The sequence below is a fragment of the Podarcis tiliguerta genome (genome assembly GCF_965153285.1).
Source record: "Podarcis tiliguerta genome assembly, chromosome: 7".
Classification (NCBI taxonomy): domain Eukaryota; kingdom Metazoa; phylum Chordata; class Lepidosauria; order Squamata; family Lacertidae; genus Podarcis; species Podarcis tiliguerta.
The window spans coordinates 14,792,965-14,820,200 of NC_139540.1; the positions used below are offsets into that span (position 1 = coordinate 14,792,965).

The window sequence follows — 27,236 nt, forward strand, 5'->3', positions numbered from 1 at the left end:
ATATGGGGTCACTCTTGGCAGTTTATATTTAAAATACATGAAAGCATAAAAATAGGAATTCCATACCCAACAAAGGCTGGGTTTCATCTCAAATATTGTTTTGCTGGTGTGTAACGTAATACAGGTACGGTGCATTTCAAATGTATGAAGCATTTAACATACATTTTCTCAGTTCTCCCTCTTACAGTCCTGTAAGGCAGGCAAATTTTATCCCCATGTTGTGGAGGGAACGTTGAAACCAAGAAAACAGATGATCATACAAAACACCTTGTGAATTGATTGCTGTGATGAGCTTTGAACTAGGGAATTGCACACATTAGTTAGCTGCTACACTGTATATTCCTTGTATATGCAATTTATAGGTACAAGGAGAGGCTATGAAAAAGACAACACTTTTATATTACCCACCATTGGGACTTAGCAGTTCTAGGTGAGGAATCTAAGAAGAAGCCTTAATGGGAGCATAGTATCTAGATCGCAAGAAGTATTGAGTTCCTCTCTATTCTACTTTTGTCGGACTACACTTTGAGTACTACGTCCAGTTCTGAGCACCACAGTTTAAGTCTGCTATCATTAAACTGGAATGTGTCCTGAGGAGAGGGGCAATGATGCAGAAAAGGGAGTGGAAATCTAGTCTTATGGAGAGAGGTTGAAGGAATTGCAAGATATGATTAAAAGACTATATGAAAGCCTTTTTAAAAAAAAACAACAGAGCCTAGGACTTGCCGATCAGAAGGTCGGTGGTTTGAATCCCCACGACGGGGTGAGCTCCCTTTGGTCGGTCCCTGCTCCTGCCAACCTAGCAGTTCGAAAGCACATCAAAGTGCAAGTAGATAAATAGGTACCGCTCCGGCGGGAAAGTAAACTGTGTTTCCGTGCGCTGCTCTGGTTTGCCAGAAGCGGCTTAGTCATGCTGGCCACATGACCCAGAAGCTGTACGCTGGCTCCCTCGGCCAATAAAGCGAGATGAGCGCTGCACCCCAGAATCGGTCATGACTGGACCTAATGGTCAGGGGTCCCTTTACTTTTTTAACCTTCAATGGAAGCTAGATGGCCACTTATTAGAGATGCTCTAGCAGCAGAGTTCCTACATCAGCAAGGGTTGGACTAGATGACATTTGAATTCCCTTCCAACTCTCTATGAACTACAAGAGGTAGTTGGAAGCAGCTGGTTATGTTACATCTTGGTACTGCAGGACCAGGGAGAGCTCCCAGAGACTACAGGAGTTACATCCCAAATGGGAAAGATAATTTAAAGGGACAGCACCTTGGAATCGAGCCATGCAATGTGGCACCACTGAATGGGTTTAGACTGTGGCCACTGCCAGTTTCTATTCCTTGGACAAAATGTTTGATCCACCAGTCCCTGGTTCAATCTCCTAACTTGATTCCTGAGGGGCTCAAGGATCTCCTAGGTAGACAATCCTGGTTCAAGTCCATAAATAAGAGGTGTAGACATATGGGGAGAGGGATAAGATACACCATAGTTCGTAGGAATTGGCAATTTCCTGCTTAAGTGAGCATTATCCACTAGTTTGTTTTTCTTGTTTTGCATTTTGGTCTGTGCAACATAAAATACAGCCGTAAAAAGGACCCTTAATGCACATCTGTCTCCGAGGAGATAAGCAGAATTGCATCCAGAAATATAGTTTGCTTGCGTCTTCTCTGCAGCTGCTTTCAATTGTCCTCTGGTTGTACCCTACATGAACCAGGTCACGTTGACCTAAGAAAACAATGCGATGTGAGGCACCGTGGTGCTGATCCAGATAAACCCAGGTCATTTAGAGCGCTTACATTTCTAGGGGAGCAGAACATCAAATGGGGGGAATCAAGGGTGAATGACAGTGACTTGCATTTTTTTTTGCTTTTGCTCTTATTTGCAAGGCATTTTAAGTAGACATGCAGGGACCTGAGACCTGCTATGTTCCCCTGGCACACACGGTTGCAACTACCTTGTTGCCACTGTCCAACATATGAAAGACCTTCACATCCCACCATGGAGCCCATAACAAAGCAATGGTTTATCTGGTTATTATTGCCTGGGCTTGTAGCACAAGTTCCAATCCAGGTATCAGACAGGACTAAGTAGCAAGTACAAAAGTTTATTGACAAAACCCAGTGGCATAGCGTGGGGGGTGCAGGGGGGGCCGGCCGCACCGGGCGCAACATCTGGGGGGGGGGGCGCGCTCGCACTCGCAGCTCTCTGCCCCTACCTGGCTCACTCACTCTCTCTCACTCACTGCAATGCTGGCTGTGCGAATCCGATCCGAGCCGCCGGGTCGCCGCCCACTGTGGAGGGGAGGGTGCCAGGCGTGCGGTGCAGTGCCAGGCATGTGGAGAGAGAGCGAGGGACTATCTGGGGGAGGGAAAGTGCAGTGGGGGGGGGGCGCAAATTACTTGCCTTGCCCCGGGTGCTGACAACCCACGCTATGCCACTGACAAAACCTAATATTTTCCAAGATATTCTATAGAAACACTTTGGGAATCTTGAACTATCATTTCTCCTGGTGAAGAAGTAGCTTTTTATAAGCTCAAAACATGATTCATTTGGCTCCGTTGTTAATGCAGCATCCAAGATAGATAAATACGCGCCAGCATTTTACGTAGTTTGAGTAGAACTATAACCAGATTGCACATGATTGTTTGCAATGATTCTACCATTACTGCTCCCTGTTTTTTCAATATTACATATGTCCTCCCTCAATCAGAACTTGGAAGCTATAACTTGCAGCTTATACCTGTGTCATAGGTGTCATAAACCTGTTTCCCTCTATCTAGCTGTGGGGAACGTGTGGCCCTTCAGATGTTGTTGGTGAGGCTACCTGACCTCCCTGTGGTTGAGTCGATGCTGCATAGCAGGGGAGAGGTTGTGGCGAGTTCAGTGCAAAAGCACAGGTGGAGCCTACCTAGTGCTCCCGTCTGCCTGTTTGCACCGCACCAGCCTCACTGCCCCTGTATCCCAGAATACAACAGCAATTCAGGCAGAGGAAGATCAGGTAAGCGGTGTAGCCTTGCCATGCAGTCCACTGCTACTCCATCTCCCATCATCCCTGACTATTGACTACATCAGCTAGGGAGCTGGAGTCCAACAAGTGCCACAGGTTTCCTTATCCCTGCCTTAAACTAACCCGATCATCATCCCTTTTATCCAGAAGTATGCTTAAGTAACCATGACCTGTCTTGATCCATTGCAGATGCATTGCGAGAGGTTTCTATGTATCTTGAGAATACTTGGAACCACACTCTTTGGGGTGTCCCTCCTGCTTGGGATCTCCGCTGCTTACATTGTTGGCTACCAGTTTATCCAAACGGACAACTATTACTTCTCCTTTGGACTCTACGGCGCCATTCTGGCATCGCACCTCATCATCCAAAGCCTGTTTGCCTTCCTCGAACACAGGAAAATGAAACGGTCTCTTGAGACGCCCATCAAGCTGAACAAAACTGTTGCCCTTTGCATTGCTGCCTACCAGGAGGACCCCAACTACTTAAGAAAATGTTTACTTTCCGTGAAAAGGCTCACCTACCCTGGAATTAAGGTGATTATGGTCATCGATGGGAATTCTGAAGATGACGTTTACATGATGGACATTTTTAGCGAAATCATGGGCAGGGATAAGTCTGCTACTTACGTCTGGAGGAATAACTTCCACCAGAGAGGCCCCGAGGAGACGGAGGAGTCGCATAAGGAGAGCATGCAGCACGTCACCCAGCTCGTCTTGTCCAACAAAAGTGTCTGCATCATGCAAAAATGGGGCGGGAAAAGAGAAGTGATGTACACAGCGTTCAAAGCACTGGGGAGAAGCGTGGATTATGTGCAGGTAGGTATGAAAAAGCCCTTCTTCAATGCCAAGTAAAACAAGCCTCCAAAGAAAGCAGGTCTTGTACATCTTGTGCTGGACGTTGCAGCGCGTAGCCTATCCTAGTCCCTCGGTGAACAGAGCGCCCCTTTCACTCTCCATTTGGAAAACAGCAGGGCTTTAGCTTCTGAAATAGTTAAGGCTGGTCAGATAGTACACAGTGACACGTCATGCTGGTGAAGGGCCAGTTTTAAGGGGATGGGCAGAATCTGACACTGAGCTGTGCAGTTACTTAACTTAGAAGCATTCACAAACCATAACAAATTCAGATACCACTGCACCGGGGTGTGTGTGTGTGTGGCACTTACGTGCCAAGGCCCCATGACCCGCAGTTCCCTGATGGACAATAAACACATGGATACAGGTATTTTGGTTTATGGATTCAAATATGCCACAACTTTATTGATTACAGATGTGAGCGGTTTTGCTTAGGCATTGGGTGAAGCCAGGCTAGATCTCTACTACAAACCTGCCTGCAGGAAGTCCATCTAAGAGTAAACCCATTGGGGTTGTGACATGGCCCTAGCCCACGTCCGACAGAATCAGACAGAATCCACACCCCCGGATCCCTTTAACAGGATACCCTTACTGAGAGGGGCAGGCAAAGGCTACAACCTCCCCTCCATCCAAACAAAGGCTTACCCAATGCCTAACCTCACAAAGAGATTACCTTACCATATTCATTGCATACTGGATCTTAACTCATGGTCCAGTATGCAATGAATATGGTAAGGGGAGCACCCCAAAACCTGCAAATTACCTGGACCCTGAAGCATCACCAGTTTGAAATTGGGACAAACATTTTGGCATCCATTTCTTCTCTGAATGATATTCTTTTCCCAACCATATTTTTTTAAAGCAGGGATAGATTCTTTGCCTCTGTTTACACATGCTTCTGTTTACCATATCTGTTTATTGGCAGTTGTTTCTAAATCCATAGATTAATCACTTGCTGAATTACATAACCTGCAACAGCAGTTGGTGGGGTGGTAGCACTTCTCTGCCCTATCACCTGTGTTACTGGGATGGAGAAGGGAGAGGTGGTGGTTTGGCCAGCGCAGTGCAAATGCACTGGCAGAGCCAACTTGTGCTCCTGCCAAGTGCGCTTGCATTCTGCCAACTCACTCACGGCCATCTCACCCATCCTAGTACATTGCAGTGATGCAGGTGACAGGAGGTCAGGTAAACACCGCTGTCCTACCTTGCTGAGCACTGCTGGTAACCTATATGATGGCTACTAGCAGAAGCAGCTTGCGAATGAATCAGGGTTATAAGACTGCAAAGACAGCAGTTACAGCCTCTCAGTGGGCTGTTGGTCTGAAGAAGAGCATTGCAGTTTGAGTGTGGGTTGCTCTTTACTTGTCTCGCATAACTGTTTCAGAGGGGATCTCCCACTATCTATTAGCTTACATCATTAGGGGAAATGCTCTGTTTCTGGGAACTTACTTGAATTCAAGCCAATTCCTTCAAAAGGAGAAAGCGATGGAGCTACACTAGGGAGTTCCCGACGAGGAACTCTGAACTGCAGCTGATCCTAGCAGAGCTCCCAGTCGGAAACAAAAAGTCCCACTTACAAAGGGACACTCTGGGTTTCAATTTTAAGTGCCCAGCTGTTCCTTTGTAGCTGCATCTGGAGGTACCCCACACCTATGATGGGGTATGGGGCACAGTTTGTCGGAAGCAGCTCAGCAAGCAAACTTGGGACTCACACCAGGCCCAATTTACACTCACAGTACAGAGGTTTCACCACTGCTGAGCTACAGAAAGTAGTGTGTCTCATGCAACACGGCGATTAATATACACAGAGTAATAAATTATACATTCTTTATCAACCTTCTGAGAAAAATACAAAACATTAAACAAAGCCACAGAGACTTGCGAACTACCCAACCTAAGATGAACCTATAATGTCTGGTTTCAATAGGTTTTTCAAATGCTTAACTTAGTCTTTTAGATAAGTTCATGCAGATACCAACAAAAGGTAAGTTCGGTGTTATTCACACTACCAAGAGATGCTAGTGGAGTTGTAGATAGATGTTAATGAAGTTGTAGATGACAGGGTGCCGGCGTTTTCCACTTGTTTCGCCCTGGCAGTCTAAGTAATCAAGAGGCCGATGTTTGCCCCCAATGGGGCCGTTTTACAGGGGCTTGCAGGTAGCAAACTCCCAAGATAGTTTTCCAGGCTTCTTCAGTGGTCTAATCTCAAAGTCTTGATACGTATATTGCTATTCAGTCTTCTAGAGAATACTCTTTCTTGGCTTAAGCTTAAGAGACTGATTTGCTGAGCTACAGGAAGTAGCAATTTAACATGGAGAAATGGAAGGGACAAGAGGCTGGAACTGAGTGGGAAAGGCTATGCTTTCTGTGCAGAAAAGTCCTAGTTTCAACCCTAGCATCTCCAGGGAGGAGATTCCTGTGTGAAACAGAGGTGATGAGGGGGAGGAGGCATCTTGCCCTCAGGATTGTGGGTGCGACGTCACACGCACATACCTCCCCACAGCCAGTGAGGCACCCTTTTCCATAGGGAGGAGCTCAGAGACTCTGCCTCCACATCTGAGCCCCACTCCCGGAAAAGGATGCCCCACTCGATGGTTGCAGAGGGCGGAGCAGACCTGCTTCTCTCTCGGAGGCAGCACCGCTGCCACCCAGTGGCGTAGCGTGGGGGGTGCAGGGGGGCTGGCCGCACCAGGCGCAACATCGGGGGGGGGGGGCGCGCGCTCAACTCGCAGCTCTCTGCCCCTACCTGGCTCACTCACTCTCTCTCACTGCAGTGCTGGCTGTGCGAATCCGATCCGAGCCGCCGGGTCGCCGCCCACTGTGGAGGGGGGGGTGCCAGGCGTGCGGTGCAGTGCGGAGAGAGAGCGAGGGACTATCTGGGGGAGGGACAGTGCAGCGGGGGGGGGGCGCAAATTACTTGCCTTGCCCCGGGTGCTGACAACCCACGCTACGCCACTGCTGCCACCTGCCGGCTTTTCTCATTGACTTTGTGGGTGTTCCTCCCCCACAATTACATATTATTGTGGGTGCCAGGGCACCCTTGGCGCACTGGAACTGGCTCCTATGGAGGTGTTTCAGTGGCAGCAAGTTTAGATGATAGTAGGCGAGATCGTCCCATAACCTGACTGTACAAGAGTGTCCTATGCTGTTATGAAGGGGTTGACCAACCCCCTATCTCTGGCAATCTTTTTCTGCCTCAGTTGCTTTTAAGCAAAAAAAATATAATGGGTACCCAATCCAATGGGATTGAAGTTGCCTCACTGTGTTATTTAACTAGGCCAGTTTCTTAACTGGTGTAAAAAAAAAAAACTGCCTTCGTTTATAACTACAAATTGTTGAAAGCATCATTTGTGTTTCTGCTGCTTGCAAATAAGGTGTCTCTTAGAAAGGTCATAGAATCTTAGAGCTTGAAGGGACCCAGGGGTCATCTAGTCCAACCCCCTGTCCTGCAGGAATCTCAGCTAAATCATCCATGACTGGTCGCCATCCAACATCTGTTTAAAAGCCTCCAAGGAAGAATACGATAATCTTTATTGTCATTGTCTCATACAGAACAACGAAATTGAAAAATCTACATAAGACATTCAAAAACCAACAAGCCTGCTATCCCAGCTATCCCAGCCTGGTTAGCCCCCTAAAAACTGACACCCCATTTTTAAATACAATATACTCCCATAGAGACTCCTTACACTGCGTTTAAAACCAAAATCGTATCTGGATAGAAACTGTTTCTCAGGCGGCTAGTCCTAGTCTTTATAACCCTGTACCTTCTTCCAGAAGGCAGAAGGTGAAAGAGATCATTTCCGGGGTGCAAACTATCCTGTGCTATCTCTGCAGCTTTTTTATGGCACCTGGAAGCATGGATTTGATCCAAGGTGGGAAGAGTGCACCCAATTATTCTCTCCACAGTCTTTATAACCCTGGACAGCATTGTTTTTCCCCTGGCCATGCAGCTCCCAAGCCACATACACGGACCATAAGTTAATACACTCTCACCAGTACAATGGTAAAATGCCATCAACAGGTCCTTTGAGAAATTGTTTTTCCGTAGGATTCTCAGAGTCCATGGCTTCTCATGGGAATCTGTTCCACTGTCTTTAACAGCTCTTACTGTCAGAAACCTTTTTCGAATGTTTAACCGGAATCTCCTTTCTTGTAACTTGAAGCTATTGGTTCGAGTCCTACCCTCAAGAGCAGATAAAACAGACGTGCTCCATCTTCCATGTCACGGCCCTTGAGATATTTGAAGATGGCTATCATATCTCCTCTCAGTCTCCTCTTTTCCAGGCTAAACATACCCAGCTCCTTCAGGTGTTCCTCTATACACTATACCCCTCTATTCCAGGAGAGGAAGACTAGCATCTGTACCATAGCCTGGGTCCTGGGTGCCCCTACCAGTGGTGACTGGTGCCCAATGGGCTGCTGAGGCAGAAGGCAAGGTAACTACAATATGGAAAACCAGAGGCAATGACCGGCAGCCCCCACCTCATGGCTGGTTGTAAATAAGGAGGCAGACAGGTGGGGGGTGGGTTGAGGTTTTTGGGCACTGCCCCATTGAGGTTATGGAGCAGCCTTCAGTGCCCTACCACAGTCATTAGGGTCTGGGAGTCACCTGCCACACGGAATTCACCCCAATCCCTTGAACACCCAACACAGTGTCAATTTGTGGCAGTGTCTTTGTGCCACAAATGCCTCACACCAGGGCATGCCTATCTGCATTCCTCCACAGCAGTGGCGTAGCGTGGGTTGTCAGCACCCGGGGCAAGGCAAGTAATTTGCGCCCCCTAACCTGTGGATTTGCGTCCCCTAACCCGTGGATTTGCGCCCCCTAACCCTAACCCCCAGATGTTGCACCCGGTGAGGCCCCCCCTGCACCCCCCACGCTACGCCACTGCTCCACAGTGAAGAGCCTTGAACTTTGGTAGCAGACATCAGTTTTTGAATCCTCACTCAGCCCTGAAGCTCATTGGGGGCCAACATTTACACCATACAGCCATACCTCTTGTTAAGTTTGCTTCAGGTTAAGTCCTTTCAGGTTTTGTCCTGCGGTGACCAGGAAGTACCGGAAAGGGTTACTTCCAGGTTTCGCTGCTCGTGCTTGCGCAGACACTCAAAATGACTCCACTTGCATGCGCAAAAGCGGCAAATCATGACCCGCGCATGCACAGACGCGGATTGTGTTCTGCTCATGTTGCGAATGGGGCTCCGGAACAGATCCTGTTTGCAACCAGAGAGAGCTACCACTGTATATGCAAAACTTCTGTAAAAAGGTAAAGGACCCCTGACAATTAAGTCCAGTCACAGATGACTCTGGGGTTGTGGCATTAATCTCGCTTTACAGGCCAAGGGAGCCGGTGTTTGCCCGCAGACAGTTTTTCTGGTTCATGTAGCCAGCATGATCAAGCCGCTTCTGGTGCAACAGAACACCAAAACCAGAGCAGCGCACGGAAACACCGTTTACCTTCCCGCCGGAGCGGTACCTATTTATCTACTTGCACTTTGACGTGCTTTTGAACTGCTAGGTTGGCAGGAGCTGGGACCGGGCAACAGGATCTCACCCCGTCGCGGGGATTCGAACCGCCGACCTTCTGATCGGCTAGCCCAAGAGGCTCAGTGGTTTAGACCACAGCGCCACTAGTAAACGCTCATGACTTCCCTCAAAGAATACTGGGAGCTATAGTTTGTTGCGGGTGCTGAGATGTTGGGAGACGCTCATTCCCCTTGCAAAACTACAGATATCAGAATGGCTTAACAATCAGGGGAAACTGGCTCGGTGTGAGGGGAGTAGAGGCCTCTTTAACCACTCTCAACACCCACAACAAGGAGCTCCCATAATTATTTGGGGGAAGCCATGATGGTTTAAAGTGGTAGCGTGGTACTTTAAACATGTGAATGTGACCTATTGGGACATTCTTCTTTCTGTCTCCTTCCCTCCCTCCCTTTTTCTGTCTCTTGGCCCCAGTCTACCTCTCGTGAGTTTTTGAAAGGATAAAATGGGGGCAACCCACGCCCATGTATTCCTCCCCAAAGCTCAACGGCAATTATAAATACAAGTAGCCTGCGTGAGTTAGTTCTTTGTTTGTAAGCTTTTTGCCCCTTCCATTTTACCAGGCCTAGTAAGGGAAGGGGGGGGGTGTCTATGTCAGATGCAGCCCAGCTGGCAAATAATCCTTGCCTGCAGCTTGTACTTTGCAAAGGGGGTGGGTGGGTGCTGCCTAATTCATTTTTAAGTGAACGGTGTCACTGAGGCTTTAAAGGCCAAGCTTTTGCCTTGAGTGAGGTAATGCAGCTGTAAAGGATGAAGCCAACACTCTCTGGCTGAGGGATCTCTCCTGTTTGTATTTCTAAGCTCCCCTCCTCCTCCCCACCCAGCCACCACCGCCTTCTCCCTGCTTCTTAACAAGTTTTTATAGGGCTTTAAAATCTCTCCATTTTCGCGGACTCTGCCAATCCTTTGAGATGCTTTTTCTGAGCAGCAAGAGCATCTGTTTGCATATGAGTGCCTCAGAGTTTCTCACAAAATGAATCATGGCCTCGGATCCCAGCAAAACATCTGGCAAAGGGGGGGGAGGGAGAGTTTTTAAGAAGTGTTGTTTGGGTTTTTTTAAGCAACAACCGAAGAGGGCTTTTTAACGTTTTGATTCACTATAAATAATTTCATTTCTAGCCTCAGGTGGCAGATATGGTTCTTTCACTCTCCATAGCATCCTCACAGCAGCGCTGTGAGGGAGGTTGGGCTGAGAGTTGGTGACTAGCCCAGGGTAGGGATGGGGGAAATATTAAATTCAGTTCTCATTTAAAGGTGAACTTACCTAAATTGCACTTTGCGAAACGGTACACAAACCGAAACACATCTGTCCTCTGTAATTCACACCACTCTGAATTTTGCAACGCAGTTCTCCCACCAAGTAATTTGTACAAAAATGCATATTCTAGAGTAAAGTGTGGATATAAATGTCTATATTAGTGAAAATAGCATGGAAACATACATTCTGTTGGGGAAAACAGCGTTGTGAAATCGTGCATAGGAGGAGAAGGGCGTACAAAAACTGTGCTTATCCGGAGAAATTTGCACTAAAATGCTTACAATTTTTCATGAGGATTTTTTAAAAATTTAAACCGATTTTGAAATGGGGAGAACCAAACTTAAGACTGAAAAAAATGGGGGGGGGGGGGGAGACACGCATAGAAACCAAAATGGGCAGATTTTTCCTGTTCCTAGCTCCATGGCAAAATAGGGATTAGAACTCTGGTCTCCCAGGTCCTATGACACCACATTAGCTCTTTCAAATAAGTGAGATTTATCATAAATATCAGGGAATATGGCTACCCAATGCTTCACAGAGCTTGCTTGTTAATGTACCTGCCGTATGACACACCTGACATCCAAGGCAAAGCAGAATCTTCACATTGTGATACACTAACAACCCTAACTGGTCTGGTTCTTCCCCTTGTCAGCATTTTGAAGGCTGATTTTGTTGCCAAATGGACAAAAAGGCCCCTCTAATGGTCTCTAAGCCCATATGCAAATGACTGTAATCCCCCCCGCTTCTAAATGAAGAGGGTACAGATTTGTAGATCTAGTCAATGGGAAAGGTGTATCTACATTCATGTTTCTGTATTCATGCCTTTCATGCCGGCTATGAATAGAACTGCTTTCCACCCAGTAATCTATTGGTCTAATTGGGAAACTAATGAATGGCAGTCATTAATAAACACTCTTTATAGCAGGCTCTCCTATAACCTGTTAGCACCACCCTTGGCTCTGTCCCTTGACCTATCAGATCCACCTAGGGTCACTGTCAGGTCTATGACCTGCTCCTGGTGAAGTTGGCGATAAAAGGCCTGGGTTTGAATTCCTGCTTGAGCTGCAAAGTTTCACTATGTGATCTGGTCATGACTGGTCAGCTCAACAGGGTTGTTTTGAGGATAACTGGGGAGGAGGAAGGATAGGCCCAAGTGAATGTTACCCAGAGCTCATTAGAGGAAGGCTTAGAATAGAAACATTTGAAACAATTAGTGGGTGGAAGGAACTTTCAATTTCAATTCTCTCCGTTGCTCGTTTTTCCAATATTAAATTTGCTTCTCCAGATTTCTGCAGTGATTTGCATTTTTCAAAGCAATCCTCATGAAAATTCATTTAGTGTCAAATGGAAGGAGGCAACAAGCTTGCTTTCTCCTTCTCCAGAGGATAGGACTTAAACCACTGGTTTCAAGTTACAATAGAGGAGATTTCTGACTGAAACTTTCTGACCATAAGAACTGTTACAACGGTGGAACAGTCTCCTCTGGGAGGTTGTGGACTCTTCTTCCTTTTTAAGCAGAGGTTGGATGTCCATCTGTCATGGATGCTCCATCTGAGATTTCTGCATTGCTACAATTCTATGAGTCAGTGTCCCTAGAAGTTGGGGAGACCAGCAGCAAAACTGGGCATCGGAACGGGGATGATGCTCCTTGTGGGGTGCCACCTGAGGCAGCCACCTCACCCAGCCTCATGGTTGAGCCGGTTCTGCTCTGTCTTCTGCCCTTAAGTGAGCATCCGCTGCCATGATCATTTTACTCAACAACAACTCTTTTCAAAGGAGAAGAAAGCCATACCTGCAGAACATTTCAAACATACTAGAAATGAGACCAGAATATCCTTTGAAACAATAGGTAAAGGTAAAGGGACCCCTGACCATTAGGTCCAGTCGTGACCGCTCTGGGGTTGTGGCACTCATCTCGCTTTATTGGCTGAGGGAGCCAGTGTACAGCTTCCGGGTCATGTGGCCAGCATGACTAAGCCACTTCTGGCGAAGCAGAGCAGCGCACGGAAACGCCGTTCACCTTCCCTCCAGAGCGGTACCTATTTATCTACTTGCACTTTGATGTGCTTTCGAACTGCTAGGTTGGCAGGAGCCAGGGACCGAGCAACGGGAGCTCACCCCGTCGCGGGGATTCGAACCGCCAACCTTCTGATTGGCAAGTCCTAGGCTCTGTGGTTTAACCCACAGTGCCACCCGCATCCCTTTTGAAGCAATACGAGAGCATAATAACAACAAGCGGAGCAACATTAAATGCTACAAAATGCAAGCGAGCAATTATGAGAAACAGTTCTATAGGCGTCTTGTGAATGAGAGAGCTCCATGAAACGCAGGTTCAAAGAGATCTGGTTGGCAGAATCGGCTTCTGGAATCATATATACATGAATGGCTAAACCTTCTGTGAGTGAAAAAAAATAGGGGGCTATCGTATTTCTTCCCAGATCCTCTGCCAATTTTTATAAGCATCTGTAGGTTCACTCATCATTCATTCCCCCCTTAGGACAGCGTGAAACTTTTGAACTGGGGGCACCAAATGCATCCGGTTTCCTTCTGTCAAATGGGATCAGGAAAAGTGCAGAACACCCGCAAAGTCCTCCCCCCAACACACACACACACACATACACACACACACTTCTCCATGCCCCATCTCATGAACACAGTCCTTGTTCAAAGAAGTTGATCCAATGTACGAATAAAATAAATACCTCTGATTCTGAGAACAGACATTTCTTTATAGCCACAGTACTCACACAACCGCTGTTACATTTAAAGGGTATGCCTGCTAGCTTGACACAAATAGGGTTTAAAAGGAGAAACATTGCAGATTCCGGTGGGAAGTGTTTTAGAGCGAGCGGAGTCAGATGTGAGGAAACAAAGAGAATCTTTAAGCCTTACAATGTGAAAAAGTGCATAGTTGAAGTCTGCAGTTAAAAGTTGAAGTCTGCCAAAGGCATCACCCCCTTATGTGAATGGGATGACCTTTTTTCAAGTTTTGTAAGTGTTGCTAAACTTTGAAGAAGAGGAGTTTGGATTTGATATCCCGCCTTTCACTCCCCTTCAGGAGTCTCAAAGCGGCTAACATTCTCCTTTCCCTTCCTCCCCCACAACAAACACTCTGTGAGGTGAGTGAGGCTGAGAGACTTCAGAGAAGTGTGACTGGCCCAAGCTCACCCAGCAGCTGCATGTGGAGGAGCGGGGACGCGAACCCGGTTCACCAGATTACGAGACTACTGCTCCTAACCACTACACCACGCTGGCTTTGCCAACGTGGGTCCCACAACCTGTGATTCGCTTGATAGGATTTGTTTTGAAACGCACCATTTGTGAAACACATTGTTTTCGGCAGTGCTGACTCTGGTTCCTTTATTAATTCCACATTTACTTATTTTTCTCATGGACAGGTTTGCGACTCTGATACAATGCTTGATCCAGCTTCATCAGTGGAAATGGTCAAGGTTTTAGAAGAAGATCCAATGGTTGGAGGCGTTGGGGGAGATGTGCAGGTGAATATAGCAATTTTCAAACTCTGCATCAAAGACTGTAAACTTAGGACCACCTCTATGTGCTCCCTTGCAACTTTGCAATAGTCACGCAGGAAGTAACATGCATATTTTATGTGCACTGTGAACATTTCTCCTATAGTGGATGCATAGATCCAGAAGCCACTGGATATCTAGGCTGGATTTGGGAATATTGATCCATGAACTTTGCACAGAAGACGTTCCTATGTTATGCCACAGTTCATGCATTTACAATATGCTTGCTATTTCATTCCGAGTAGGAAATGGTAATTCAGGCAACTCCGATTTGCACGAGGGTTGTGTTCTGGGCCATTGTGCATGATGTAAGCTCACTCACACCCCATTTTCTGCCTCCTTTTCCAGCCACTTCCATACCCTGTCACATGTCCTAATTGGTCATTGTCTGTACATGAGCCATGTACCCTCCAACATTTCTCCAATGACAATGGGGACGCCCTATTCCATAATAATATTTATTAGTACTGGTTTAGCATTTATACCCCACCCCCATCTGAATGGGTTGCCCCAGGCACTCTGGGTGGCTTCCAACATATCTAAAAACATGATAAAACATTAAACATTAAAAAAGCACACATCCCTATCCTTCTCCACCTTCAGATGGTTTGGGGGTTGGATAACTGAGCTTTTCTGCTAATCTGAAAAGCCTAATAATAATAATAATTTTTATTTATACCCCGTCCTCCCCAGCCAAGACCAGGCTCAGGGCAGCTAACAGCCGATATAAAACAATTGATTGAAATACAGCTTAAAAAACAAGATTAAAATACAATATTAAAACATTAAAACATTAAAAATGCAGCCTCCTTTCAGTGGAAACTCAAATCAAAAACTTTTTTGGGGATGAAAACGTCAAGTCTTCACCAAGGCTAGCTATTCAGACTGGTTCTACATGGGTCAGAAAAAAAGCCAGGGAAGTCCCCAAATAGGAGTTCCATCACAGAAGAAGAAAGGAAAAAAGAAGAGGGGGAGGGAATCAAATTGATGCCAGGCCAAAGGCCAGGTGGAACAACTCTGTCTGGGGCCTGTATAGATAAAATGGGCCCCAATGTAAAGGATCTGGGGCACAAAAGACCGACTGAGACAAGATAATAGAGTGTGCCGATTACAGTGCTGCCAAGCCTAATTCTTACACAATATAGTCCACATGAAGCTTTGACTCTTGGAATCAGTCATTGCATTTCAGGAGACTTATTTGCTCATAGGGCAAGGTTCAGATTCTAATTATATAGGGGTAAAATAACATGATTAGGAAAGAGCATAAGTCAGAGATGGGTGATTGGGATGGAATGAGCTGCTGATCTGGCTGTGCTTAGTGTCAATGAGCAGGGATGTAATAATAATAATAATAATTTATTTATACCCCACCAACCTGGCTGGGTCTCCCCAGCCGCCCTGGGCGACTTCCAACAAAGTATTAAAATACAGTGGTCTGTTAAACATTAAAAGCTTCCTTAAACAGATGTCTTCTAAAAGTCTGGTAGTTGTTCTTCTCTTTGACATCTGGTGGAAGGGCGTTCCACAGGGCGGGTGCCACTACCAAGAAGGCCCTCTGCTTGGTTCCCTGTAACTTGGCTTCTCGCAGTGAGGGAACCGCCAGAAGCCCTCTGAGCTGGACCTCAGTGTCTGGGCAGAACAATGGGGGTGAAGAAGTGGGAAGGGGGGCTGCAGTGTAATCCCTGAGGGGGTGACAAAATGGCACACTGCGGGGGGCGGCACTTACCACGGGGCCTGGCCTGCAGTACGCCCGAGCCACGCGTCTCTCCTGGGAGTGACACGGTGGCTCGGGCGCCCGCGCTGCCTGACGGCTCGGCCCGCCCCTTGCGCAGATCACAGTGAAGTTGTGCAGTCGAAGTGGATTTTCAGGTAGCCAAAAACAAAATAAACCAGACCTTGGAAAAAGCCGGAGTCTAGAAATATACAGAAATCAGAGTACTTTGGTCTGGGGAACTTCGTTGGCTTTGCAGACTCTGAACTTGGAAATGATATGTATGTCTGTGTTCTTTCTGCCATTTGGGGTCTCTTGAAAATGTTGCATTCTATGTCAGTGAAGTATTTGTTCAAAAATGGGGTTTAGATGTGAGGGAAGGATGCTGGAAGTAGGAGAACCCAAGATAAGGCAATTCCAGGTCTTCTATCACACAAGGTGGAGCCACACTATCCATTTGAAGCACACCCAACACTCTTTGAAAGCGCACCGGTTCCCCCAAGGAATCTTGGGAACTGTAGTCTGTTAAGGATGCTGGGAATTTGTAGCTCCATGAGGGGGAAACTGCAGCTCCCAGGATTGTACTTTAAATGCATTGTGCTCATATGCACACAGTTTGAAAACCACTGCCACAAAATATCGGTAACATTGGTATTGTGTGAGAAAGAGCCAAAACGAAGTGCATGAGTCTTGCATTACAGTATTCTATGATTCTTTGAAAACATGGGTGGGAGGGAATATCAGAATATTAAAAATAATGTAAGAATAAAAGAAAATTATTATAAATCAATTTGGAGATAGTATTTAACACCTGTCAGATTAAACCAAATAAACAAGGGATATTTGGTGTTATGTTGGAGGGGATGCCAGGAAACAGGGAATCATGTTCACATGTGGTGGAAGTATAAATATGTAATAAAATAAAATTGGCAAATGGTGTTTTAGGAGATAACAGAAATCATTGGGTTAAAGCTGACCAAAAGTCCAGAGGTAGCACTGTTATCAATATACGATGGCGTGCAAGGTTCACAGGTTATGAAGAACTTGCTCACAAATTTATTGACAGCTGCACACATTATTATAGCTAGGAAGTAGAAGGGGCAAGGAGAATATAAAATGGAAGAATGGCATAAAGAGGTGTGGGATTTGGCTATTAATTATAAATTAATACGTGCCATTAAGGTAAGGCAGGGAATATGCAGGAGAAATTATTTTGAGAAGATATGGAGGGTGTTTGTAGAATTTGTACTGTTAAAACGGAAAGGGGTCAAACCAGCGCAAGAGATGTTGAAACTTTGGGAGGTTGGATAGTTACAATGGAATGAATGGTCTCAGTGGTGGGCTGCACATTTTTATTCTTATTTCTTTATGATTATTACTATGTCAAAATAAAAAAAAAATGTGAATGGCAGTATTTTATAACATATACTTTATGGGTTTTGTTTTTTAGAAGAACAAAGTTGCATATTCTTTTTCTTGTTCTACAACTTCCTTTTCATTTTTGCCGCTTGCAGATTTTGAACAAGTACGACTCGTGGATCTCCTTTCTCAGCAGCGTTCGATACTGGATGGCTTTTAACATTGAGAGGGCCTGCCAGTCCTACTTTGGCTGTGTGCAGTGCATCAGCGGGCCCTTGGGGATGTACAGGAACGCCTTGCTCCACGAATTTGTGGAAGACTGGTACAATCAAGAATTCATGGGATCTCAGTGCAGCTTTGGAGACGACCGTCATCTCACCAACCGAGTCCTGAGCCTTGGCTATGCAACGAAATACACGGCTCGGTCCAAGTGCCTTACCGAAACGCCCATCGAATATCTCAGGTGGTTGAACCAACAGACCCGCTGGAGCAAGTCCTACTTCCGAGAGTGGCTATACAATGCAATGTGGTTCCACAAGCATCACTTGTGGATGACCTACGAGGCTGTCATCACTGGCTTCTTCCCGTTCTTCCTCATTGCCACTGTCATCCAGCTTTTCTACCGGGGGAAGCTGTGGAACATCCTCCTTTTCTTGTTGACAGTTCAGCTGGTGGGCCTTATCAAGTCTTCCTTTGCCAGCTGCCTTAGAGGGAACATTGTCATGGTTTTCATGTCTCTCTACTCAGTGTTGTACATGTCCAGTTTACTGCCGGCAAAGATGTTTGCCATAGCCACCATAAACAAAGCAGGCTGGGGGACGTCGGGCCGGAAAACCATCGTGGTCAACTTCATTGGACTCATCCCGGTCTCCATTTGGTTTACAATCCTCTTGGGCGGCGTCATTTTCACGATATACAAGGAATCCAAAAAGCCATTCACTGAATCGAAACAGACCGTGCTAATCATTGGTACGATACTTTACGCCTGCTATTGGGTGATGCTGTTGACTTTGTACTTGGTCCTCATCACCAAATGCGGAAGGAGGAAGAAGGAACAACAGTACGACATGGTGCTTGATGTATGATTCAACCACTGTGCCTCCCTTAACCCCATTGTTTTTATTTTCTTCTTTTGCTGCCCATGGAATCTTTCTTGTCACACGACGAACCTTCTAGCATTTGTGGTACTTGAGATCATCAAGGGAAAAGGATCACTGCTGCTGGGACTTGAACATGAACGAATTCATGACCATGCCAAAGCAATAATAATAATAATAATGAAATGTGATTGTGCCTTTTTGTCGGGAAAGGGTGGGGGAGGGGGGGAGAAGAAAATCACACGGATTCAACCCATTCCTGTGGGTCGTCTCCCAACGATGCACTTTCTTCTGTTGTGCGTACGCCCAAAAGTGTTAACGTCCTATATATACCTCATTGGCCACGCTCCTGTGGGCGGACATGGAAGAAAGGGAGATTTGGAGACACAAGCAAAGGATCTGGTAACCCATTTTAGGATCTGCAACCTAATTTATGAACCTTCTTGTTGTTCTGTGACGTTTTTTCCTAGGAAGGGGTGCGAGTGAGCATGTGGTGTGTGTGTGTGTGTGTGTGTGTGTGTTAGGCTGCAAACTGTAATTCCAAAGTCAAGTTTTTATAAGGGTTTTGATGACCAAGGGTTTGTATTTTTATATAATTGTAATTATTTGTCTCTGTTTACTTTTTACACCAGTCTTTTTTTAAAAAAATAAAATAAATAAAAACCTCGTATTTTATATTTCTGCCAAAAAGTACACTATTTTCACTCCTCCCCGCCACTCTTACAGTCTCTCTCGCTTTCCCCCCTCTAAATAGGCTTTGAAAAACTCCTCCTTAAAAAAGAAAAGAAAAAGACTTGCCCACAATGTGAAAATGGTTTGCTGATTTGAGTTTTTCCCCCTCCCACTATTGAAAGAAGATTTTTTTTAAAAAGTCTCTGTATTTTTAAACTGATGAATGTTTATTTCTGTGAAAGTATTTAAATGTGTGCTTTTGACTTTATTTGAGGGGTGGAAGGGAAAATTAACATCATTGTCAATTTTTGGAGGCAAAATCTTTGTGCGTGCAAGGAATAGCACAATCCCCAAGATATTCTCCTGCTTGGAACACCATTGAAATCCATGGGAGCTGCGTTAAATGATTACAAACAGCTTCAGGGGCACCATTTGGGCAGATGTCCAGTGCCCCACATAGTAGAATAATTAGAGTGAGAGGACAAAAACACCAGGTTTGACTTAACCAATTATTGACGTTGCAATGAGACCATTAAATCCAGAGCCCAAAATTCTGGTTCTGCACAGCTCCCACCAATTTCAGTGCGAATTGTGGAGGAGAACTTTCTGCAGGATTGGGCCCACAAAGGCCAATGGGATAGATACGTGCAATCTTTTTCTCCTCCCCATAAAAGTTTTGTAAGAGGAAACTTATAACCCTCTGCCAGATGATACACAGGCATTAAAAGCAGTCTTCCATCCCACCACTGGGTGCCTAATGCTATGTTCTCATATATATATATGGTTTCCAGTTTAGAAAATATGTAAAGATGGGTGAAATCCCGGTTGCATATCTTGGTTTGTTCAAATTATGCCAACCCAGTGAGGAAATCCATTCTAGAATGGAAGCTGTTGGCAGTCCATTAGCTTCCAGAGAAAACTATTGGGATAGGTCCTGTCTAAAGTAAAGCTTTAGTCCCACTGAAATCAATGGGATTTATGTGAATCATGACTTAACTTGTTCAAATTGATTTCAATGAGCTAAAGTATGAGTAACATATAGCAGAATCCCATACATGTCAACTCAGAATTACCATATTTTTCCGGGTATAAGACTACGTTTCCCCCCTAAAAAATAACATTAAAAATTAGGGGGTGTCTTATACACTGATAGTACCGAGGATGGACTTTTCTTAAATCTGAGTCCCCCCAAATAGGGGGCATCTTATACATGGGGGCGTCTTATAGACGGAAAAATAAGGTAAGTCCCACTGAGTTCAGGGGGTTTTATTCCCAGGTGAATGTGTATTAGATTACATCTTAAGTCTGGATCCAACCTAATGGAAGAATGACATGAATCTCTACACCTCTGTGCTGTAGGAATTCCTTCCATCCCCAATGATGTACCCATCAAAGTTTATTATTATTATTATTATAAGAATGCCTAAAAATACATTTTTAAAAAAAGAGGAAAATATGGGCCCCAATTCCTGCATAGGCAAATTAATGTCATATTAATCCCTAAGAATATTTGTTAAAAAGCGGAAGAGTATCAACAACATACTGATCTATGCTTTATTCTTATTCTTTTTGACATGGACCATCACTGTGGTAGAATGGAAGCTCATCTGGTTGTTTTGGGGGATATATGGTTGTCTTCCTTAAAATGCAGATATGACTTTGATTTTTCTGCTGTGGAATGTGTCACACCCATACTACCTTGTCTGATGATACAGAGATCACGTTTGCTCACAAAATTTGCCTTAATTTGCTTGCAACTGGGGGAGAAAATAGATCCTTTTTTGTGACCAAATGGATCAGTATTAAATTTTCTTTTTTTAAAACAAAAAACAAAAAACCATGCAAATGACACAAATAGGAAAAAAAGAAACTTGACTTTTGCCTTTTAACTATTTATATTGTATAAGTTAAAGCTTTGGGGTAACAACGTTCAAGTGTCAAATAAAAATCCTCTCATTCTTTAAAGGATTGAAATAATTGCCTGTATTTATTCTAGCAATTATTCAATGCATTTCAAGTATAGGTTGTTTAGTACAATTGTTACTTTAATAAATAAAATATTTTTGATACGATTGTGAGCAGTTTGTGTTCTTTCCTGAGCTTCGTACATGTATTTTTAAAAGGAGCCCAAATCTACCACGTAGGACCTGCATAGCAGCTGGTTTTATATATGCAACCAACACAAATGTGATGGCATTTGATTCACAATGCTCACCTGGTCCTATTGTTGGCTAGATGCACCATTTTCTAGGTGGAGGAATGCGGGTGGCGCTGTGGTCTAAACCACTGAGCCTCTTGGCAGGGGTCTGCAACCCTATAAGGCCCATGGGCCACAAGTGGCCGATGGGGGTCGCTTTACCGGCCCATGAGCTGCCCCCGAACAGAGCCATCCGCTTGGCGAGTCCCCATGCGCTGTGCTAAACCGGCGCAGCATGGCGCAGGGACTCGCTTTCGCAGCGCTGGAAATCGCATCTGTGCAGATGCAAATGCTGGGAACATGCGCTAACACACTCCTGCGATCTGGTCCATGGAGGGGGCTCTGCGGCAGTGAACCGGCCCAGGTCGTCTGTTCAAATCCCAGTGATGAGGTGACCTCCCATTGCTCTGTCCCAGCTCCTGCCAACCTAGCAGTTCGAAAGCACACCAGTGCGGCGGGAAGATAAATGGCATTTCCATGCACTCTGGCACTCCTCACGGTCCTCCGTGGGCCAGGAGCTGTTTAGTCATGCTGGCCACATGACCTGGAAAACTGTCTGTGGACACATGCCGACTCCCTCTGCCTGAAAAGCGAGATGAGCGCCGCAACCCCATAGTCACCTTTGACCAGTGGTGTCCAAAAAAGAGGGCCAGATTTGATGAAGTAAACATGCATGAGGGCCAGCCGAAGTTGTTGAGCTTTTTTTTCAATCAATCAATCTTTATTACAGTCCAGAGACCCAACCAATTGTTACAAAGCAATGCACAATTCAGACAGCCTACCCTTTTTTAAAGGATTTTACCCCAAAGTTGTTGATTGAAGTTTTTTAGGATTGACGTTGTTGAGCTTTCTTTAAGTTGTACTGGCGAGAGCGACTATGAAAGCAAGCTGCATGGTCAGCCGCTGCAGGAACCTGCAGGCAGGTCGAAGGATGAGCCACACACAGGGCACCTGCGCGAGCCAACCAGCAACAGGAAAACTGAATAGGGTGCATGCGCGAGCCGGCGGGTGGGCGGTTCCAAGGGTCAATGCTGGAGAGCTGCAACTCTCTGTCTGTGTGTTGGCTCCTGGGCAGAACAAGCTGAACAGCAGGAGCTGGAGGCTGCAACACATTCATTTCTCAGAATTGCTTGAGGAGCCGGATTAAATCGACCAGGGGGCCGGATTTGGCCCCCGGGCTGGACTTTGGACATGCCTGCCTTTGACTATACTTAACCGTCCACGGGTCCTTTACCTTTTACCTTTTTCTAGGTGGAGCACCAGCTGAACACATAGACTCCATCATTCAGGCACCTCTAATGCGAATTCTGGTGCTTCGTGAGACCCTGGAAGTCGTGTCTGAGACCTCATGGGACCTCAGATGCGACTTCTAGTAGAAACTGGAGGTCACAACGGAGGCCTCAGATGTGACCTCTGAGGCCCCACTGGTGTAGCACACACAATGCAAGTGACATGACGTCACAACATCAAGTTACGGTGTGGGTACTATTGGGCACCCATAATCTGGGGCCCAAGTCGATGCCCCTGGTGTTGAGCTCCCAATGTTGTTGGACTACAACTCCCATCATCCATGGCTGTTAGACATGACATTTGGGGCTGCTGGAATTTGTAGGGCACCATGTGGCCACCCTTGCTGTATATGAAGGGGATTTAAACTTCCCCATGATGCAGATAAAGTTGACGGATTTGGTTTGATATTTGGCACTTTTCCAACAGCAACATTGAACTCGGCCCACAACAAACACAAAGCATTTTAGAAAAGCAGCGTTCCCACCAATACAGTCCTATCGAAACACAATGACTAGGGATGGAAGAGAAAGTTGATTCAGTTAATATTTAAAGAAAACCTAGCAGATTCAAACTTTCCCAAACCTCTTAGAAGTGAACTGGAACGATGCAGCCATCCTTTGAAATCTGCCCTCCTCAACTTTTGCACTGCAGTTCTTCAGCCCAGTAACCTGTGCAAAAAAATGTATTAAATGTGTGTAAAAATCCATTGATTCGTGAAAATAACATACAAAGATGCATTGCATTACAGAAAAAATGCTTTGCGAAAAAAATGCGTATATTCGGGGAATTGCATATAAAATGTGCATATGGAGAAACCCACACTAGAACACTAATGGAGTGGGGAACTGAATTTGACATTGAAAAAACGAGAGAAAACAAAGCAGACAAAATCACCCATTTCTAATAGTAGCATATTAGCAAACAATAAATTCAATAAATGAATGCAGCCCATACAAACCTACAACAATTCAAAAATTGTAAGTCCTCAGAAATGGTGTCAGCTGACAATCCCTTTTGGGAAGGGGCTTTTTCACCTGGTGCAGCAGTTCCATAATAATAGTTAATAATAATTTATTATTTCTATCCAGCCCATCTGGCCAGGTTTCCCCAGCCACTCTGGGCGGCTCCCAACAGAATATTAAAAACACAATACAACATCAAACATTAAAAACTTCCCTAAACAGGGCTGCCTTCAGATGTCTTCTAAAAATCAGATAGTTGTTGTTCTCTTTGACATCTGGTGGGAGGGCGTTCCACAGGGTGGGCACCACCACCGAGAAGGCCCTCTGCCTGGTTCCCTGTAACCCCACTTCTCGCAGTGAGGGAACCTCCAGAAGGCCCTTGGAACTGGACCTCAGTGTCCGGGCTGAACGCTGGGGGTGGAGACGCTCCTTCGGGTATACTGGGCTGAGGCCGTTTAGGGCTTTAAAGGTCAGCACCAACACTTTGAAATGTGCTCGGAAACGTGCTGGGAGCCGATGTAGGTCTTTCAGGACGGATGTTATATAGTCTCGGCAGGCACTCCCAGTCACCAGTCTAGCTGCCGCATTCTGGATTAGTTGCAGTTTCCAGGTCACCTTCATCTGCAAGATGTTTAGGGTGTGACAAGATGTGTTGAAAACAGAGTTGCCTCAAGATACAAAGTCTGATCATGGGTCCATTCAGCTCTACTGTCTACACTGATCGGCAGTGGGTCTCTGATGTTTCAGACAGGGGACATTTTTTCAGCCCTACCTGGAGAAACTGTGGTTTGGCCCAAGCATCATCTGCATGGAAATCGATGAACAACAACGACGACAATGATAATAATAAATTCATTTATACCCCACCCATCTGGCTGGGTTTCCCCAGCCACTCTGGGCGGCTCCCAACAGAATATTAAAAACACGATAAAACATCAAACATTTTAAAACTTCCCTAAACCGGGCTGCCTTCAGATGTCCATTTCATAGCCTGAGCCTTAAGGGAGCCTGGGCTTGTCAGATGTTCTCAGCCCTGGATTGAACAGACACTTCCTTGCAAACCACAACACACTGCGGGGCATATTCTGAAGACCCAACCTTAAATGTAATAAAGTAGGGTGTTGGGGGCACCCTTCAGGGTGGTGCCTTAAGCAGGTGTCAAAACAAACTGTACATGGCCCTGTTTTTGAGCTGGGAAGTCCACAGATGTAAGACTGGGGGAGAGCACTTCTTTCAGACCTGACTACAGAGTGCCTTCATTTAGCTGCAGATCAGGACGTCGCAAAGGCGGCCCCTGAAAAAAGAGAACGTCTCTTTTAGCAAGCGTTTTTAATAGGAGGGCAAAGAAGCCCATCATTCATTGGCTGCCAAAACTGTTCCAGTGTGCGATCGCTTATGAGCCTGTGTGTGTGCTTGTTTGTGATCACTGCCCTTTTCAACAGCAGGAAAAAACTCAGGCAAGAGCATGCAAATAGGGATTATGTAAAAGGATTCCTTAAAAAGAGAGAGGGGACTTTCTATTTTAAGGCTGGTCTACACCCCCCACCCAACCTAAATATGAAATAGTCATATTTTGGTAGCCAAAATTCTTCCAGGGTACATCTAATTAGAGGGTTAAAAAAAACAAAAACGCTGTTAATTGTGGGGAATTTAGACATGGCATCTGATTAAAGTTGCTATGTTCTGATTATAGCTTAAGAAATATACTTATAAATTTAGCTTGAAAACCTTTGTTGCAGGGGATTATTATTATTATTATTTGTTTTCCATTTCTCTGGGGTATTTTTTTTTTTTAAAGTGCTGTGTACTCCAAGCCTAAAATGGGACTCTCTTCAAATATATTTAGTTCTTTTAACAGAGGATATCGGGCAGCTGTACGTGATGTGAATTTCGCATGAGTGTGTGAAGCTGCCTTATAACTAGCCAGTCTTTTGCTTCATCTAGCTCACTACAGTGGTACCTCGGGTTACATACGCTTCAGGTTACAGACACTTCAGGTTACAGACGCCGCTAACCCAGAAATAGTACCTCGGGTTAAGAACTTTGCTTCAGGATGAGAACAGAAATCACGCCGCGGAGGCAGCAGGAGGCCCCATTGGCTAAAGTGGTGCTTCAGGTTAAGAACAGTTTCAGGTTAAGAACGGACCTCCGGAACGAATTAAGTACATAACCAGAGGTACCACTGTATTGGCTACATTGAGTGGCAGCAGATCTCAAGGATTTTGGACAGGGTTCTCTTCCAGTCCTACCTGGAGAAGCCGGGAATTGACTCTGGAAAATCCTGCGTGCAGAACAGGTCCTCTAAAGCCGAGCTATGCCCCTTACAACACAGAGGATCTGTTTCCTTAACAATACCTTTAATTCAAAATCACAGCAATGAAGATGAATTATAAGCAGTAAGTTTGGAGAAAAGACCCACAGCAGCAACAGTCTTCTTCTTCCATTGAGGGTCCAAAATGAGCCTGCTCAAAAATAACTTGCCTCTGCAAAGCAAGAAGAATTCAAATCCAGCTTTCTAAGCCTTCATGTACATTAAAGAACAGAACATGCCAACGCATATAAGAAGTTTCTTTGAACCCCTTTGTTTTGTTTAACAACTTGAGGCAAGCTGCCCAGGGCCTAATTATCCCTTCAAATGGAAGACTCCTTCAAACAGAGGACAGTCCTCTGTAAAGTAGAACACATGGCTACCTGAATCATCTAGCAAAACCTGAAGTATCAATTGCAGGCGGAGCCTCCTCAGTATTGGTTTAGCGGTGCAGACCCTCCAACTATCCCTATTTTTCAGAGACAGCCCTGGATTTACAGTTTCTGATTTGATTCTGGAATGGGTTAGAGCTGGATAGCTCAGTTGGTTAGAGCTTGGTGCTGATAATGGCAAGGTTGCAGGTTTGATCCCCGTATGGGACAACTGCATATTCCTGCATTGCAGGGGGTTGGACTAGATGATCCTCAGGGTCCCTTCCAACTCTACAGTTCTATGATTCTATGATTCTATGTCCCGCTTTTCCTTAGGGCGCCCCTAAGGAAGAGGGCCTTCTCGGTAGTGGCACCCGACCTGTGGAACACCCTCCCATCAGATGTCAAGGAAATAAACAACTATCCGACTAGCCCCAGCCACTCTGGGCGGCTTCCAACAAAACATTAAAAATACAATAAAACATTAAAAACTTCCCTAAACAGGGCTGCCTTCAGATGCCTTCCAAGTGGCTGGGGAAACCCAACCAGATGGGCAGGGTATAAATAATAAATTATTATTATTATTAATCAGAGAAATGTTGGGGTAGCATTGAGTTATGTGACCCTGAGCCAAGGAGATAAGCAACTGCGCAACCTTTCAAAGACATCTGAAAGCAGCCCTGTATCGGGAAGTTTTTAAATGTTTAATGTTTTATTATGTTTTAATATATATGTTGGGACACAGGTGGCGCTGTGGGTAAAACCTCAGCGCCTAGGACTTGCCGATCGCATGGTCGGTGGTTTGAATCCCCGCGGCGGGGTGCGCTCCCGTCGTTCGGTCCCAGCGCCTGCCAACCTAGCAGTTCGAAAGCACCCCCGGGTGTAAGTAGATAAATAGGGATCGCTTACCAGCGGGAAGGTAAATGGTGTTCCGTGTGCTGCACTGGCTTGCCAGATGCAGCTTGTCACGCTGGCCACGTGACCCGGAAGTGTCTGCGGACAGCGCTGGCTCCCGGCCTATAGAGTGAGATGAGCACACAACCCTAGAGTCTGTCAAGACTGGCCCGTATGGG

The 27,236-nt window shown here is 45.6% G+C and overlaps 1 protein-coding gene and 1 long non-coding RNA gene across 2 annotated transcripts in view; one reads left to right on the forward strand and one right to left on the reverse strand.

The window, feature by feature from the left end:
• The window catches only part of HAS2 (hyaluronan synthase 2), a 41,452-nt gene extending 22,414 nt beyond the window's left edge, over positions 1-19,038 (forward strand). Inside the window, exons 2-4 of the mRNA XM_083450587.1 lie at positions 3,195-3,821; positions 14,062-14,163; positions 17,422-19,038. Coding sequence (XP_083306713.1) covers positions 3,195-3,821; positions 14,062-14,163; positions 17,422-18,351 — 1,659 coding nt within the window. The 3' untranslated portion in view covers positions 18,352-19,038. The remainder of the gene's footprint in view (positions 1-3,194; positions 3,822-14,061; positions 14,164-17,421) is intronic.
• The window catches only part of LOC310682277, a 140,878-nt gene continuing 126,313 nt past the window's right edge, over positions 12,672-27,236 (reverse strand). Inside the window, exon 2 of the long non-coding RNA XR_014513838.1 lies at positions 12,672-12,830. This is a non-coding gene — a long non-coding RNA (uncharacterized lncRNA). The remainder of the gene's footprint in view (positions 12,831-27,236) is intronic.